The sequence below is a fragment of the Hyperolius riggenbachi genome, chromosome 1 (assembly GCF_040937935.1).
Source record: "Hyperolius riggenbachi isolate aHypRig1 chromosome 1, aHypRig1.pri, whole genome shotgun sequence".
Lineage (NCBI taxonomy): Eukaryota > Metazoa > Chordata > Amphibia > Anura > Hyperoliidae > Hyperolius > Hyperolius riggenbachi.
Genome location: NC_090646.1, coordinates 156333910 through 156352412, shown reverse-complemented (window position 1 = coordinate 156352412; position 18503 = coordinate 156333910). Strand labels below are relative to the sequence as shown.

The 18503-nt window shown below is 41.2% G+C and overlaps 1 protein-coding gene across 5 annotated transcripts in view; it reads left to right on the top strand.

Annotated features, from left to right (window-relative positions):
* The window catches only part of WDR17 (WD repeat domain 17), a 168256-nt gene that overhangs the window by 31512 nt on the left and 118241 nt on the right, over positions 1-18503 (top strand). For 3 of the 5 annotated variants that reach the window (XM_068278774.1, XM_068278775.1, XM_068278773.1), the window contains exons 1-2: positions 6624-6800; positions 15930-16058. In XM_068278774.1, coding sequence (XP_068134875.1) covers positions 6750-6800; positions 15930-16058 — 180 coding nt within the window. In that variant the 5' untranslated portion in view covers positions 6624-6749. Of the gene's footprint in view, positions 1-6622; positions 6801-15929; positions 16059-18503 lie in introns of those variants that run through there. The other 2 variants (XM_068278777.1, XM_068278776.1) reach the window with 2 other exon arrangements.

Genomic DNA, 18503 nt, shown 5'->3' with positions numbered 1-18503 from the left:
GATGTAGCTGACCGCATCTATAAGTAATACATTTTGTGTGTGTGTGTGTGTGTGGGGGCAGTAAAAAAGCCTCAGGGGGCCACATTCAGCCCGCGGGTTTTAGTTTGAGGACCACTGCCCTAAACTGTCACCTTAATGATGTTAATGATCAATGTATGATTGTTAAAGATGACTGTGCCTGTGTATGCAGCTTACTGCAATTTTAAGCCTATATATAGATAAAGATCTAATGACAGGTCAATTGCCTGAAAAGCTGATAAATTTCTTATCTGCTGAAGCTAACGATAGCACAACCAGCTGTATAAAATGTCATTGTGTAATGCTGGGAATACACTGCTCGATTCATTAAGATGGCTCGATAAATAATTTCCGACATGTCCGATCTCCCGCCGATCGTTTCACCGCTCGATTCTGGATTGAAGTGAATAGAAATAGATAAATAAAACAAGCAAAAGATAAGAGAATTGACTCGAGTGGCGAAACAATCGAGTGGGAGAATCGAGCGGCAAAATCGAGCAGTGTATGCCCAGCATAAGTCAATCATCCAACATTTAACAACACACCACAAACAACCAATGCAGGGTCGTATGACAAGTGATGTATCCACCCTCCCTGATCTACTGAATGCCAGTGCAGATACAAACTAGTGTTATCATCTAACAGGTGTCAATGAAACACTCATAGTCATTGGCCAACCATTACTCAATGATTTCAAGACAAACATTTTCAATCTTGCTTAAAATCTCTAACCAACAACAGGTAGACCTGCACATAAATAACATTAAACTTAATACACTTATGCTGATGTTTCAACAGTCTTTGGTTTTGCTTGATGACTTTGTATGGACAGCATTAATGCTGGGAATACACCATGAGATTTTTTGGCAGATATATGGTTCGATAGATAATTTCTGACATGTCCAATCTGATTTTTCTGTTCGATTTCTCATAGAAGTGAATGGGAATCGATCAAAAAAACGATCGGACATTAAATCTGCTGAAAAAATTCATTGTGTATTCCCAGCATTAAGCTCAGAGATTTTTGAATTTTGCATATGCTTACATGCCTCATGTGACCAACTGGCGTTGTAATATAGTAGGGACTAGCACACAAAGCTGGTAAGTGGTACATCGCTTCAGAGCTATTTAGAGATATTTCATAATAAAATATATTAACAACAACTTCGGTAGCCACAAACTTTTTTTAGGCAGTTGTCAGAGGATTGTCTTATGGCCATGGTTGTAACTGTGCGCCATCGGGCTTACTCCTGCATGCACGAGAGCAGAAGTTGGCACATGCAAGGTTGCATGGGCAGGGAACTGTCTATTTAAGCCTCCTCCTGGAGGCAACCGATTCTGTCAGTTCTAGTCACCTTCAGAGGCTGTCAAATGGTGTTGCCTAACTTGTCTTCTGATTCTTGTTGTGAGTGACCCTGCTTGCCTTGACTCTGTCTGTTGCTGACCCCACTAATAATAATAATGTTAACATTTGTAACCACTAAGGGCACACTCAGTGGGCCACCCTGGAGCATTATGGAGTCTTGCCCAAGGACTCCTTACTGAATAGGTAACTGACTCCAGCCAGGATTCAAACCTGGTTGTGTCAAAGTATGTCTTTAACCAGTACGGTATACTATCCAGGCACATACTTGTACCTGAGTCTGTTCCTTGATTGCTGCCTGTCTCTACCCTTGCCTGATAAATGGCCAAGTCTTGATTGAACTTTCCTCTAAAGGTAGCCATACAACTAGCAGTTTGGCTGTACGATCATCTATTCAATTTGATAATTTTATAGCATTGAAATAGAATCGAGTGTGTTCCAGAGTGGGAGCGTCTGACGTCACAGGGAGCAGGGAACTCCATCGCCCGGGAATTACAAAGAGAAACAGATACACCATTGCGGAGACGGGGCGCCGCGACCGCAAAGGGTGGATACATCACTGGGCCAGGAGCCCGATATGCTCAGAATTACTCTTGGATGACGTGAGTGCGCATCTAGCGCAGGGCATTTGTGAATTTTAAAAGGTTTTTTTTGCTATGTTTTGTATATATTTTTATTGAGGAATCCGGATTAAAAGCTATTGGCATTTGAATACAGCAGATCGTTGTGGCTTCACTCATGGGTTAGATCCACCTGGCTGTGAGGTGGTATACATCTGGTGAGCTTGCATTTCTCTTGGAGATTGGTGGCGAGATTGCACTAGAAGTGGAGCACGGATAAGAGCACAAACTTGGCACTTTGGGGTGTGTTTGAATAGATGTTGGAAATCCAGCAGTAATGCACTATGTGGAGCTGTTTTTAATTTTACAGGTTACAAAGATATAGAAGAGGAGCGCTGTCATACAAATATATGTATTTAGTGACTGTGGACTTTTGATAGCGAAGACTCGCATTTTAGTAAGATTGACAGTTTGATATCAGTGGGCGCAGTTTGCATAATTATACAGTAATGTAAAAATGATTGCAATATCGCTCTGTGTAGGTTTTGACTAGTGATTATGCCAGGGTTTATATACTTTACATTGCAGAAACGCTAATCGATAACGCTCAAAAATGCTGCATGTCCTGAGTTTTGCGATTTGGTAATCGCAATTGCTCTAGTGGAATTTGGCTCATCCATTAACATTAGCTGAGTGTTTAGGGAAATCGCTAGCGGTTTGAATCGCTCCCTAAACGCTCAGAAAATCGCTGTAGTGGGTTCCAGCCCTAAGTCCACTTTTTATAAAACTAAGATTTTTATTTTAGGACACTGAGTCAGATGTGTTTCTAAGCAAAAGCATTGTTCTTTAAAGGGACCCTGAGCAGAGGCTGTGAGTATGCATTTAACCACTTAAAGTGAACCTCCAGACTAAAAATCGACTCAGCAGCACTGAAAAGGCCTGGTGTTTCTTTAACAGTTTCACAGCATCAGAACTTTGTTTCTCTTGTACAAGCCTCATTTTTAGATGCACAGAAGAAAACTGCCCGGGCATTTTTCCCCTGAGGTTGTGCAAAGCATGATAGGATTTCTGATGTTGTTGCTCTCGTTCTGCTGTTTTGGTGCAAAAAATGTTTTCTCACATTTTGAATTTGACATTTGAAGCGTGGCGTGTGCAGCTGGGAGGGGTGATCAGGACACAGGACAGTTGGAACTGTGTCTCCTGCTCCCTGTCACCTCCTTTCAACCAAAAAGATGGCTGCCCCCATGACAAAGGTGGCAGCCCCCATGAATCACAAACATTTGCCTGTTCTTTTAAAACAGGGTGAGTAAGAGATTATATTACCTATCTATTCTAATTAACATAACTAATGTAACTTAATGACAGTATGTTTGTTTAGGCTGAAGTTCCCCTTTAACGATATTGTATCGTATTAAAACGTAATGTTTGAGACTGTTAACGGCAACTTGACGTTTTAATACATTGCGTGTTCCTGCTGCCACTCCGCACGTGTGCGCGCCGCTTACGCCGCCATTTCCATCGGGATTCCGTGTTCAGCGATTGGGGAAGAAGGCCGAGCGGCCCTCTACTCAATCGCAATGCCTGGCATGAATAGACATGACCACGACCAGCGGCCACGTCCATTCATAAAACAGGTAACAGGAAACAGTGTAGTTAAATGTAGAAAAAAAAAAGTAAACACTTCCTATAACGGGAGAGTGTTTACTAGCGCCATCTTGTGGCCAAAAAGTAAACTTACACATACAGGCACGTGCATACATATACAATACTAATAAAATTAATAACTTACATTACCAAAGCCCCCCCCCCCCCAAGAAAAAAAACAGTTTAAAAACATTATACATAAATTGTGGCCTTAGTGACTCAGCTTTTTTATCTATATTTTACGAAGGAAAATTACTTTTACTTTACTACATAGGGGCTTGTAATTATGGACCGGACAAAAAAAAACAAACAGAAAAATAACACCTATATTTCAAAATAATATATTGTCGCTATACTTTGTGATAGGGACATAATTTAAATGGTTTGATAATCGGGACAACTGGGCAATTAAAATATGTCAGTTTTATTGAAAGGAGAAAGTTTAATTTTAAAACTATAATGGCCAAAAACTGAGAAATAATGCATTTTTTCCATAATCTTCTTATTTTTCCCATTAAAACGCATTTAGAATAAAAAATTCTTAGCAAAATGTACTACCCCCAAAAAGCCTAATTGGTGGCGAAAAAAACAATGTATAGATCTTTTTCTTGTGATAAGTAGTAATAAAGTTATTAGGGAATAAAAGGGAGGAGCACTGACAGGTGAAAATTGCTCTGGTCCGTTAGGGTAAAAACCCTTGGGAGTGAACTGGTTAAAGGGAATCTTAAACAGAACCTGTAGCAAAAAAAAAAAAAAAAAAACCCTCTGGGAGATACTTACCTCAGGAGAGGAAAGCCTCAGGGTCCCAATGACTCCAAGATGATCCGGCACAGCTCTTTTACCAAAATTGCTTTATTGGATCTTTAAAGACAGACATAAAGCTTTTATGTCTGTATTTTAAGATCCAATAAAGCAATTTTGGTAAAAGAGCTGTGCTGGATCATCTTGGAGACATTGCATGATAGACCCAGGAGGTACACGGGTAGATCCGAAGCACGCTGATCCCCTGCATCATTGGGGTGCAGTCCTACATACCTTTTTGGCGTCAGGGTCCCAATGAGGCTTTCCTGACCTCTGAAGCTAGGAGGCATCCAGAGCTGGCTCCCCTGAAACCTCCCCCAACAAGCGGTGATTTATTTACCTACCGCGATCCTGCGCTGGCGCACTAGCAGCTCTTCGCTTGGGCTAAGCGGAAATGGCTGAGCTCGATCGTATCTGCTGTACTGTGCAGGCACAACGGACTCGCGCCTGCACAGTAGAGCAGGTACGATTGGGTTTGGCTGTTTCCGCCTTACCCAAATGAAGAGCTGCTAGTACACCTGGCGTTGTGGGCGCAGGAGGACTCCAGGGGGCTGCAAGAAGCCCCAGGTGAGTTTAAATCATTTTTTGATGTTAACTTAAAGTGGATCCGAGATAAACGTTTACCTCATTGCATAATTGTGTTCCTTTCATATAGTTTATAGAGCATTCCTCAAGCCAAATACTTTTTTTGTTTTGTTTTAATACTCTAATTCCCTATAAACTAAACAAGCCTCACCCACAGCTTCTCCAGAGAGCCTTGGCACTCTGAGCCTTAGTAGCAAGGGCTTATGGGAGCTCAGTCTGGCCAGGATTTGTCCCAATTTCCACTGTAGTGGAAACGGGCCCTTAAAGAAAGTTGCACTGTGGTCCGGAACAGGAAGACTGTGGGTCCTCTCTGTGCGTGCGCCGTGCACAGGCTTCTTCCCTCTCCCTCTGCCTGAGTAAGCCTGCACATGCGCAGAGAGGACCCACAGTCTTCCTGTACAGGGTTTCAGAGTCACCAATGAATGTAATTTATAGCAGCCAGGCCGGGAGGAGGAGAGCTTACATAAGGGGTCGGTGAGTGTATCCCATTTACCAAATAGACGTGGGTATGCTTATATGCATACCCACAGCCTCTGCTCATGGTCCCTTTAAAGCGAACCTGTTCTCTGTTCTAAAAGATAAGCAATAGCATAATAACCTTTGAAGAAGAACATTTCGTTGTTACAGTTGACAAAAATCCTGCTATAAATCTGCAGCGTGTCTACTTCTTTCATGAAAGCAGACATAGGGTTAAAATCCTGTGTTTGCAAATCAGCTGCTCTGAGCTGACACAGCTGAGAGATCAAATTACAACTAGTGATTAGTCACAGATGAGGAGGAATTAGGCTAAACTCTCTAAATATACACAGGGTGCATTTCTCTGTGTTTTCCTTCTGTCATGTGCAAGAGTTCAGGTCCATTTTAATGGCAATGATTATCACATTATACTGCCATGAAATCCGTTTTTACATTATGATTATCATTTCAAGAGGCACTGTAGTAACATAACTTAATTTAATTTAACTGACTTTGGAATGTACAAAAACAAACATTCCGGCAGGACTAAAGACTTCACCAATTTGGCAATGGGCAAACATGGTTTACCGTAAATAATGTATACATTGTAAAATAATAAATTATTATAAATCAATATTGTACAAAAAAATAAGCTAAATTATTTTCAATACAGTTCCTCTTTCTGCACCACTGTGCATAAAGATTCATAATGTCCTCACCCAGTGCAAATGTATTGTTACTATTTTTTATCAATAAATAGATATAAACTTGTAGAACATTTTTTTTTAAATGGTTTAAATATGGAAATGCTGTTCATTTGTTAACAGATGACTTTTAAGTAAAGGTAGATATTCTTTGTACACGTCGTGAGCCAGAATCTCTGTAGACCACGTCCAGCATCCATAGTGTTAACGGGAATCATCTTTCTCAGGCACAGCAATTTACGCTTTTCAATAGCAATAAACATAAAAAAGATGATATGCAAAAATCTAAAAAGCATCTACCTGTGATAATAAAACAAAAATAAGAGCGAGAGATAGGAAAACAAACAAGCAAACAAAATGACTTCTATTAAAGCCTGCAGTTGCCAGGCTACTGACAGTGCCTGTGTACGAGTGCGGTGTGTGACACAATACTCATGCCTTTTCTTGCATCCTTTAGGAAGGCTGCATTATCCTGTGAGCAGGCAAGCTCCTTCCATCTTTCTAGTGAACCGTTTTATTTTTTTTTTATGTATTTATTTTTCCTTTTTTTGTGTGTGAGCTGGAGAGAAAAAAAAAAGACAGGATACGGCAGTCTCCTAGAAGCCGCTGAAATCTGGAATGGACATGGAAATCCTTAAGTGGTTCACAAAATATGACACATATGTGAAGGTAGGCACACTTCTTCCAGATGTTTAGCGATGCTCCGTGTATTTCCTTGGCATATTTTAAGGATGGCAGGATTTGGCTTTTTTTTTTCCTAGCACACTGCTGGTTTTTCACGACAGCCTTTCAGTGTAAAAACAAAACACGACTTCTTTGAATTGGGATGGGAGAGAGCAAAATTTAGTGCTGAAGACGCTGGTTACAATGATGGTTGCTCTGCTTTCTTCCATCACCGTGGAAACTGCAATAATCTTTGATATGGGCTGCTGTTGCATTGCGAATATTTCAGCATTTGCCCCGCATCCCTCCTATAGCAGGCTTGTTTGTTATTCCTGGGACGTATGTCGAGGCGATCTAAAAAAAGATGCGGCTATTGACTGATAAGGGAAAGGTGACTGCCGGGATCACGCTGCTGAAAGGGCTCGTGCTTTTTTTTTTTATGTATTGCTAAACATACTTGTCCAGCCCTCTGCTGCCATTTTGTCCAGAGTGATGTGATGAATGGTGTTTCCTGCAACTTGCAAGGTGCATTGAGGTTTGGCTGAGAGATGGAATGTCGGACAGGAGTCAGCAGGCTATTTTTAATCTGTTCTGCTGATAAGTGAGGCAGGAGAAGTAGCAGCATCTGGCAGTTTGGTGTGCAATTTACATACATCCGCTGCAGATCTGCTGGAGATCACATCTTCATGGGTCCTTCAGCCTGATGCTCTGTGTTTCTAGTTGAGTGATTTTATTTTGGGGGGGTTGAAATTAAGACAGATGTCCAGCGCACTCCTTGCCCTTATAATTCCTTATTCCGCTTTTACCAATTGCTTTTATATGTTTGTTTTATGTGCTACGCCTAATCAAAGCAGTTTAATGGTTATTGGTTCAGAATAGAATGCCCTTGCACTTATCAAGATGAGTTTGACAGATAAATAAACTAAGGAGTTACTTTAGGTTTGGTTCACATGGGTGTCTGCCGCTGTGCCAGTCAAATGCTTTTCTGCAAGTGTGCATTTGACATCCTCCAGGGACTTTCGACGACTTCCGGAGGTTTTCCATACCCCGCAGGGGATGTGTTTCTCCCAGAGTTGGCTGAAAAGAGGGGGAAAATCGGAATACGCTGTTCACACGGGCAATTGCGGGTTATTTGCTGCCGGCCACGGGAAGCCGCCTGTGCCATAGTTTACTGTCATTTGCATGAACATTGCATTCCAATCACGATTTTCCCCGTTGTTTCAGAAGACCCTGAGAACAACATGCTGCTTCCAGAGTCACTTACCGCCAAATCTCTGTGTCCCCTGGGGGGTGAAAACTGCCGGAAGCCATCAAAAGCCGCTGGAAGATATTAAATGCTTTTCTGCACGTTTGCAGAAAAGCATGTGACTGACACACAGTCACGCCCATGTGGATCAAGCCTTGTGTACACAGCTTCTGGTAGCAAATATTTATATAACTCTTTTCAGGGGTATATGAAACTGTGTTGAACCTAAAACATCTGTAGACCTTATAAGTGGGTCAGTCAAGCAAGCACAAGCCAATCACCCTACGATTAAGTTGTTCCACTACAGACCTTATTAAATTCACCTTTTCTCCTAAGTTTTCTCCTAGGAGCTAATTTTTCAAAATAACTTTTCAGCATCTTCAATTGAAAATAGGCCAAAAAGTAGTGAAAAATTCACCTTAGGTCAGCTATCGCGATTCTAAACTGTTGTCTTTGAGGCCCCATTCACATCTGAAATAGCAAAACACTAGCGCTTAGTGCTAGCATTTTGCGTGAGTGATTTTACTGCGATTAGCGTGGTAAAAATCAATGGACACTTCCGTGATTCAGAGCAATCGCGATCAGCGCTTTACTAAGCACTGTACCGTGATCACTCCGGAATCGCAGCAAAAATGTTGCAGATAACGCATCTGCGATTGGTACTAATCGCAAAACGCCTGCGATCAGCACCAATCGCAGCAGTGAGAACAGTACCATAGGTTAGAATAGCACTGCCGCTTTAAAAAGCACTAGCGCTTTAGCAATTAGCGAGAATCGCCCGCCAATCGCCCAAGTGTGAATGGGCCCATAGTCTGCAAAGTTACTCTGCTTAATAACAAAAATGGAGACACAGAGAACCCAATATAGTGTAGTACGTACTGGTAATTGATGTATTTTAAAGAGTAAGAAAGAGGATACTCACAAACCAGGGTTACCTCATAGGCAACCACTGTATATGCAGGTGAGGAGATTAGACCTGTTCATTCAGGATTAAGAAGTCACTCTCTGTAGATAGGAAAGAAAAGGGGGTATATCACCCCTCCACCAGGGGTGGACACAAGTATTTTATGTAGCAAACAGAGGCGCCAAAAGAATAAAATAGACTAAACTTGTTAATTATTGCTTGGAAGGTAGCGGTGGACTTACCTCCTAAACGCAGACACAAAAACTGTCAATTTCAAAATGACATAACTTTATTGAATTCTCCACAAAGAGTTGCAATGCGTTTCACAGGTATAATCCTGCTTCTTCATGCAATAAAAAAGGAGTATAAAACAGTGAATGGTCAGGGGTGCACCAGGCGCCTCTTCTGCCTTAATAAGTACACCAGATTGTATTTATATAATTTCCCTTGCTCCACTCTACCTACTATTGGTGCGAATGTGCTGCGACCACTTGTTTCTTGCCCTTTGTTTATAATATAGTATGTAACTTGCTGTTTTATTATTGCCTTGTAAAACAGAAAATGCTAATAAAAATGTCAACGTATAAAAAAGTAGTGTGAAAAAGCAGTGTCTAAACTATCATGAGTATTTGCTTGATTGCTGGTGGCTTAAAATGCATTTTATTGATAAGTTGTGAAAATATCACCTAGGAGAAAACTGAATTGAAAAAGGCCTTTTTCTCTGTATCATGCAGAACCATATCCCCCCAGTGCATCTTAGTCTGCACAAGAGACTAGACATCTCTTTGTAAGAACAAATGCATTAAAACATACCTTAAAGAGGCTCCGTAACAAAAATTGCATCCTGTTTTTTATCATCCTACAAGTTCCAAAAGCTATTCTAATGTGTTCTGGCTTACTGCAGCACTTTCTGCTATCACAGTCTCTGTAATAAATCAATGTATCTTTCCCCTGTCAGAGTTGTCGGCCTGTGTCTGGAAGGCTGCCAAGTTCTTCAGTGTTGTGGTTCTGCTATGAACTCCCCCCCTCCAGGCCCCTCTATGCACACTGCCTGTGTGTTATTTAGGATTAGAGCAGCTTCTCTCTTCTCTCTTATCTTTTACAAGCTGGATAAATCGTCCTCTGAGCTCGCTGGGCTTTCACATACTGAGGAATTACATACAGGCAGAGCTGTCTGCACTCTGCAGGAAGAAACAGCCTGACACTTCAGTGGAAGATAGCTGCAGGGGGAAAGAAACACACAATGATCTCTTGAGATTCAAAAGGAATGCTGTATACAGCCTGCTTGTGTATGGATGTATTTTCTATGTGTGGACATACTGTACATCAACCTACTTCCTGTTTTGGTGGCCATTTTGTTTGTTTATAAACAAACTTTTTAAAACTGTTTTTAACCACTTTTAATGGAGCGGCGAAATTGTGACAGAGGGTAATAGGAGATGTCCCCTAACGCACTGGTATGTTTACTTTTGTGCGATCTTAACAATACAGATTCTCTTTAAGGAACAGGACTGGGCCCATGTGTTGACTGTGTCTGACATGAAAACCTCATTGTCGCCCACAGGCATTAGCTAGATTCCATTTGTCATTTTTTCTAGCTCAGGTTAGGAAGCAACGTACTGGTTGCAATCAACACCTCGTTTTATTTTTAGGCACTTTGATTACAGTTCGAGGCCTGCACCTGACCTGCCTCCAAGACTTAGAACAATTGGTCTGTTTAAAAATTCCAACAAAAAGAGATAGCTCTAAACAGCACCAGGCAAGACCATGTAATTAGTGAATAAGGAAAACAATTGGGCTTCAATGCAAGGTATAGGAAAAATGCAAATCGCTTTAAAATCACTTTGGACAGCACTTGCAAATTTGCTTCAAAAGATATTAAGTTATGGGTCAAAGAGTACAATACCTGTTTGTCTGCACACAGAAAATTGCAAATCGCAATTCAAATCGCAATTGCAAATCACAAAAACGCATACAAAATTGCTTGCAAAAAAAATGCAAATCGCACAAAAAACACAAAAAATCGCTCGCAAAAGCGCTTGTGATTTGTAGTAAGAACTAGGCCTTGAACCAATAAATATGTACAATAAGTAATGAGATACCTAGACTCAATTGAACACTCACATCACAGTCACGAAAGTGCAAGTAGGTTGTATAATTGCAAGCCAAGATCGCCGAAATCACAGGATTCATGTGGTAAAACTCCAATGATAAATAATGAATAACACATGTCAGAAAACAAACAATCCTGTGATACCAATCAATAAGTGCTTATGCAATAAATGTGCACTTGGACTTAAAAAGTGCCAGTGCAATTTCCACAAGAAGATAATAATTCCTTTTTTTGTATAGTGCTCTTCTCCTGCCACTAGAGCGCACTCAGGAGGCAGTAGCAGTGTTAGGGAGCCTTGCCCAAACAACTCCTTACTGATTAGGTGCAGGCTTACTGAATAGGAACTGCCAGGATTTGAACCCAGGTCTCCTACATCAGAGGCAGAGCCCTTAACCATTACACTATCCAGCCAGATACCAACAACAATGGTGATAAAAAATAAAGAAACAACTGTGCAAATGAACCTCCAAATATATACATGTAAACAGCTGTAAATGAAAGATTAAAGGGGAACTGAAGAGAGAGGTATATGGAGGCTGTCATGTTTATTTCCTTTTCATCAATACCAGTTGCCTGGCAGCCCTGCTGGCCTATTTCTCTGCAATAGTATCTGATTAAAACCAGAAACAAGCATGCAGCTAGTCTTGTCAGATCAGACTTATAAGTCTGAACCACTGAAACACCTGATCTGCTGCATGCTTGTTCAGGGGCTATGGCTAATAGTATTAGAGGCAGAGGATCAGCAGGGCTGCCAGGCAACTGGTATTGTCTAAAAGGAAATAAACATGACAGCCTCCATATACTTCTCTCTTCAGTTCCCCTTTAAAGAGACACTGAAGCGAAAAAAAAAATTATGATATTATGATTTGTATGTGTAGTACAGCTTAGAAATAAAACATTAAGATCAGATACATCAGTCTAATTGTTTCCAGTACAGGAAGAGTTAAGAAACTCCAGTTGTTATCTCTATGCAAACAAGCCATTAACTCTCCAACTAAGTCTTAGTCATGGAGAGGGCTGTTATCTGACTTTTATTATCTCAACTGTAAGTGAACTGTTTACTTTTTCTCTGCTAGAGGAGAGGTCATTACTTCACAGACTGCTGCTGCTGAGGTAACCAATACACCTGCTGTATTGCATCAATGCCCAGCACTGAAAGGGTTAAGCACAGAACAGCTTCCCAGGATTCAGCACTGGGGAGGAGCACTTCACAAATCATATCTAGCCTGCACTGCACAATCTGTAGAAGTGCTATTAAGCACTTCTTAATCTGCAACAGTTTAGGAATCGATTTGCTCTTTTCTTAACTGGTGTGTAGTTCTAGAAATGCACTCCTAAATGCCGCTATTAAATCAGATTAAGAATGTTCTTATTATCATGCAGAACTGTTCCCCCTGCTGATTAGAACTGTTTAAGGAGAACAAACTGTCAGTAATGCTTTAACACTCCTGGTGGTCTAATAAATTCCGCCAGGAGGCAGCGCAGCAATTTTTTTTTTGTTTTTGTTTTTTTTAAATCATGTAGCGAGCCCAGGGCTTGCTACATGATAGCCGCTCGCTTCGATCAGGAAATCCCGTTCAAAGAACGGGATTTCCTGGAGGGCTTCCCCCGTCGCTATGGCGACGGGGCGGGATGACGTCAGCGACGTCGTGACGTCATTGGGAGTCCCAATCCACCCCTCAGCGCTGCCTGCCACTGATTGGCCAGGCAGCGCACGGGGTCTGGGGGGGGGGGCGTCGCGGTGCGACGGATAGCGGCGACCGAGCGCGGGGCGGCGGCGATCGGTGTGCTGACGCAGCTAGCAAAGTGCTAGCTGCGTGCAGCAAAAAAAAAGTAAGCAAATCGGCCCAGCAGGGCCTGAGAAAACCTCCTGCACGGCTTACCCCGCCAGGGAGGTTAATAAATCTGGCCCCATGGTTTCCTGTGAGTATGCCTCCATCATGCCTAATGACCACCATAGTGTAGGTAGTGTGATCAGCACTATCTCAGCAGCACAGGTTAAAACCTATCTTGATGGGAAAAAGAATGTCAGACTACACCATTCTTTGTTAGAGCTAAATCTTGCCGAAATCATACAATTTTTAACTCTCCCTTAAAGTTAACTCCATTAGTGATTTCCTCGGAAGTTTCAGAACCTTTAGGGCTAAGTTAAAGAGAGAAGCTTCAATAGCCCATCATCACTGTGGTTAAACCTGCTCTGTTCTGCACACTCCTTCCACAGGGAACTATACAGTGATCAGTCAGCACAAAACCAGAGAGGGGTGCAGCCCACGGAGAGCTGGCAGGCTTGTGTCTAAAATGGTAAAGGGCACCACAATTCTGCAATTCAGATTCAAACATATGTTTTTATGTTAATTTTACTTTAAAAGCCAACTTCACATAGAATGTAATTGTTTTTGATCGTTTGGAAAGGGATTAAAAGGATATTTTATATTGTTGTTTGTGTTCCCATCTGGGTATTTCTTTCAAATTTTGTCCAAGCATAAAGGTAATACATTTTTCCCACAAGAACAGAGACAACAACAAATATTTATTGCCATCCCTCATTTACTGTTCCTAGACCACCTGGGTTCATATTAACCCTTAGACTTCTGAAGATGTCTATCGGCTTTTCTGTGTTTTCACATCCATAGGCCAAAGACATCTAAAGACAGTTTTGTACAAAACTGCTTCCGTCTGCCCTGGACATCTACAGGCATTTTTGTTTCCCCATGTTCCTGTGCCACAGATGTCTAAAGGCATTGGGCTCGATTCACAGAGTGGTGCTAACTCAGTTAGCACGCCTAAAAGACTTTAGGCGTGATAACCATTGAACCACGCTGGTGAAAAGCCAGTTTAGGCTTGATAAGTTTAGGCGTGATAGATCGCGCACAAAGTCCTGCACGCAAAGCTGCGCCATTAAACTCTATGCGAAGTGCACCAGACTTTGCTAGTGCAAAACTTTTGATCAGCTGTGCACTGCGGTGCTAACCCAGTTGGTGCTATAGTTATCACGCCTAAACTTTTCACGCCTAAACTTATCACATCTAAACTTAGCACGCTGGTGAAAAGCCCTTTATAGGCGTGATAAGTTTAGGCGTGATAAGTTTAGGTGTGATAACTGTTAGCACCGCTTTGTGAATCAAGCCCATTGGGCTCGATTCACAAAGCGGTGCTAACCCAGTTAGAGACTTTAGGCATGATAACCATTGCACCACGCTGGTGAAAAGCCAGTTTAGGCGTGATAAGTTTAGGCATGATAAGTATAGGTGTGATAAGTTTAGGCATGATAAGTTTAGATAAGTTTAGATCGCTTGCAAAGTCCCGCACGCAAAGCAGCGCCATTATACTTTATGCAAAGTGCACCAGACTTTGCTAGCGCAAAACTTTTGATCAGCTGTGCACTGCGGTGCTAACCCAGTTGGCGCTTAAACTTATCACGCCTAAACTTATCACACCTAAACTTTTCATGCCTAAACTTATCACACCTAAACTTATCACACCTAAACTTATCATGCCTAAACTGAGTTTAGGCATGATAAAGGGCTTTTCACCAGCGTGCTAACTGTTAGCACCGCTTTGTGAATCAGGCCCATTAAGTTCAAAGTTTTGGGTCAGTGCCAACTTTCTTCTCAGCTTATGATAGGCAAATCATTTTAAGTGCAGAATTATGTTACTGCAAATCTATGCAGTTTAAAAATGGACCAGTCAAATGTCTCCACTGTAAGATTTGATCCATTTACATTTTAGATGTGCATAATAATTAGCATAACTCTGAGTAATAATAATCTCAATCATCTCAAATTTATTTGCACTTTTATGACAATCCCTACTGACTCATTTGGAGTCTGGCAGTCTCGGGGTTAAAGTCACAGAGAGGTCAGAAACAGAATGTCTCCCCAGTGGGGCACAGCGTTTTATTTTCCTGGACTTTTACTGACCCCTTAATATTCAGTTTATTATTATTTTTGAATTTTGCATCTATTTTTAATGTAAAGAGGAACTTCAACCAAGGATTGAACTTCACTCCAGTCAGTAGCCAATATCTCCTTTTCCTCGAGAAATGTTTATCGAGGGGGTCCTGTATGGCTGATATTCTGCTGAAACACTCCTTACAAGTGTGATGTCACGACCATGGTCCTGAGAGTATGCTGGCTGTGAACTTTGTTGCATTGTGGGAAATAATGGCTTTTTACAACTGTCTAGCAAGCAATATCTCCCTCTGTGCACAGAACTCTCAGTTACGAACATTCTGTATAGAACAGAACACCTGGCAGGACTAAGGATGTCACCACCAGTGATACATTTCAGAATGTAAATCAGGGAGAGGAAAGTTTTTACAATTGGCAAACACTGATTAAATAATCTATTAGGGCTGGTGCACACCAAAACCCGCTAGCAGATCCGCAAAATGCTAGCAGATTTTTAAACGCTTTTTTTTATTTTTATGAGGCGTTTTGCTAGCGTTTTGCGGATTGCTGCTGCGGTTTTCAGTATAGTAGATTTCATATATTGTTACAGTAAAGCTGTTACTGAACAGCTTCTGTAACAAAAATGCCTGCAAAACCGCTCTGAACAGGCGTTTTTCAGAGCGGTTTGCGTTTTTCCTATACTTAACATTGGGGCAGAAACGCATCCGAAATCCAAAAAATGCCTCACCCAGGCATTTTTCGTTTCTGCAAAACGCCTGCCGCTCTGGTGTGCACCACCCCATTGAGATACATTGACCAAGCAGATCCGCAGCCGCAAGCGGATCTGAAAACGCGGAAAAAGCCGCTCGGTGTGCACCAGCCCTAAATGAATGTTGTAAAAAAAATATGCACTTTTATTAATTTTGTAATTTTCACTACAGTTCCTCTTTGATGAAATATGATGGCATGTTTGTTATTGCAGGCCAAGATGTCTCAAGTAAAGCAAGTAGGTCTTTTAGCTGCTGGATGCCAACCATGGAACAAAGACGTCTGCGCTGCTAGTGGAGACAGATTTGCCTATTGTGCCACTTTAGCTATTTATGTTTACCAGGTATGCTCTTTATCTCTCTCTTTATTACTGGTTACTGTAGGTGATGTACTTTGTCATTCAACAATGTTGTATCTTATTGTTTTCTGTATTATTATTAGCATTGCCATAGTTGGTTTGGAAATATCGACATCACTTACTTAATTAGCAGATGCTTTGTAACCATGCGTGAGCAAAAGGATATTTTCATTTTGAAGAGTCATCAATCTCCCACTAAATAACATGGTAGCCTCTCTCACCAAATGATATATAATTTTCAGGACAAACTGGGCTTTAATTGGATAGCAGATTTCAATTAAAATATTTTTATTGCATAAGTATTAATTAGGCTGGGAGCACACTTGTCTGTGAGGAAAACCATGAGTTTTCTGCCATATGCCTTTGTGTTTTTATGCGTGTTTTGCATGCGTTTTCCATACGTTTGCATTTTGTGTTTTTTTACATAATCTGACTTGAGTATAATTATTATTATTATTTATTTTTGTAAAAAATGCATGCGTTTTTTTCCCACACAGGAAAGCATTGTATGTGAATTGCATCTGATTCGCATACAGCATGCGTAAAGAAGCTACCCTTTGTTCGATTTTAAAATTCTACATTGCAAATCGCAAAGAGCTACGATTGTGGCCCATAGAATTTTATTATATGCAAATTCATGCTTGTTTTGCGCCATGCGGGAAAATGCACACGATTCAAACAAGTGTCCTCCCAGCCTTAAACAGAGAGGTAAAAAATACCCCAGCTGTTGGTTAGGGTTCACACTTGCCCTTTTCGTGGATCTTTTTTTCACAATGGGAAAGCAGATTAGAACTGACAGCCTATTTTCTGTTCGTAGAAAAGAAGCCGTCTGCTTTTCACTGCACGTAAGTTTACATTTTGTATAGAAAAAGTATTGTTTAGCAGCACTTTTTTTTTGTTACAAATAACTACACATTGGCCTCAATTCACACTAAGCAGTTTAGACTAGTCGACAGATGTTTTTTAGTCTACTCATGGTTTGGTGTAAGGTTTTAGACCATGTCTAACATTCAGTAATTACACAATTCACAAAGGCAAACAAGGAGTAACCACGCCCACTTTTTCTGGCAGAGATTAGACCAGCTGATTTCTGTAGGTAAATTAATTCTGTGAGGTATTTTAGACGTGAGAATGGAACCTTTTGAATGAATTATGCAGGAGTTTAATTGTATGCAGAGGAGAGCTCATCAGAGGAGAAGGATGTCAGTCATAGCTACTAGTTTGTGAATTGCATCTTTTGATCATTTCCCCTGCTTTACCAACCTAATTACCGAATGGTTTAGACCAGGTCTAAAAACAGGTCTAAAACATTTGGTAATAGTGAATTCCCCTTTGATGCAACTGACCAAACCATCAGTAGACTAAAAACCATCTGTAGACTAGTCTAAACTGCTTAAAGAATGGAGGCCATTGTATGAATCGGAAATGTATGCACAATAGTGCAATCACAAGTGCGGCTTTAAGTGCCCCCCCTAATTGAATTTTCTAATCGTGAGGGGGGGAAAAACAGCTTTTTTTTATAGAAAGGTCCACATTTTTTGTAGAAAAGTATCGTTTAGCAGCCACAGACATATGCGTTTTTTATCTTGAACAAGCACACACCGTTTGGTTCAGAAGCACGTGTGAAAGTGCATTTGTGCTAGGACCAAGACTTGGTCAAGCCCCCTTCCACCATCCCAATGCATCTCTGCAACAACTGATAGATATATGACATATGATTTGGTCAGTCCAAATGTAATTAGCTCTAACCTTGCATACATAAAAAAGGGCAGATATTTTACTATGCCTAATCATAACCCTATTCTCTCACTGAACCCTCCCACTACTAGGGATGATCAGTGAGATGCAAATTGTTCTAAAATTATGCACATTTTTATGCAAATAGATGCGACTTGAAAATTGACCAATCAATTTAAACCTGGGTTTAAATTGATTGGTCCATTTTCAAACTGCATGCATTTGCATAAAAAGTTGCATAAATTTGCATCAACTCGGAACAATTTGCATATCTGTAATCATCCCTACCCACTACCGATGCTTAACCTCAACCACCCCCCACTACTAACCTTAACCCACCCCACGGCTAACTTTAATCACCCGCCCCCACGGCTGATCTTAACCACCGTCTCACGGCTGACCTTAACTCCACCTTCACGGCTAACCTTAATCACCACCCCCCCATGCCTAACCTTAACTGCCCACCCCCCTGCTGCCACCAATATGTGAAAAAAAGCAAAAAATACAAGCGCCAACTATTTGTCGCCATGTTTTCGCCTAATATTTGTTGGGCGTCGCGTGTGCCCAAATTTCCCTTCATTACCCATAATTCGACGGGTGCCCAAATTTCCTGTTTCCGTCTTCCTTTGCCATGAGCACAGTGCAGACGTACTGGGATTATATCATGCTGCACAGCTTTAACTGCAGGACTTA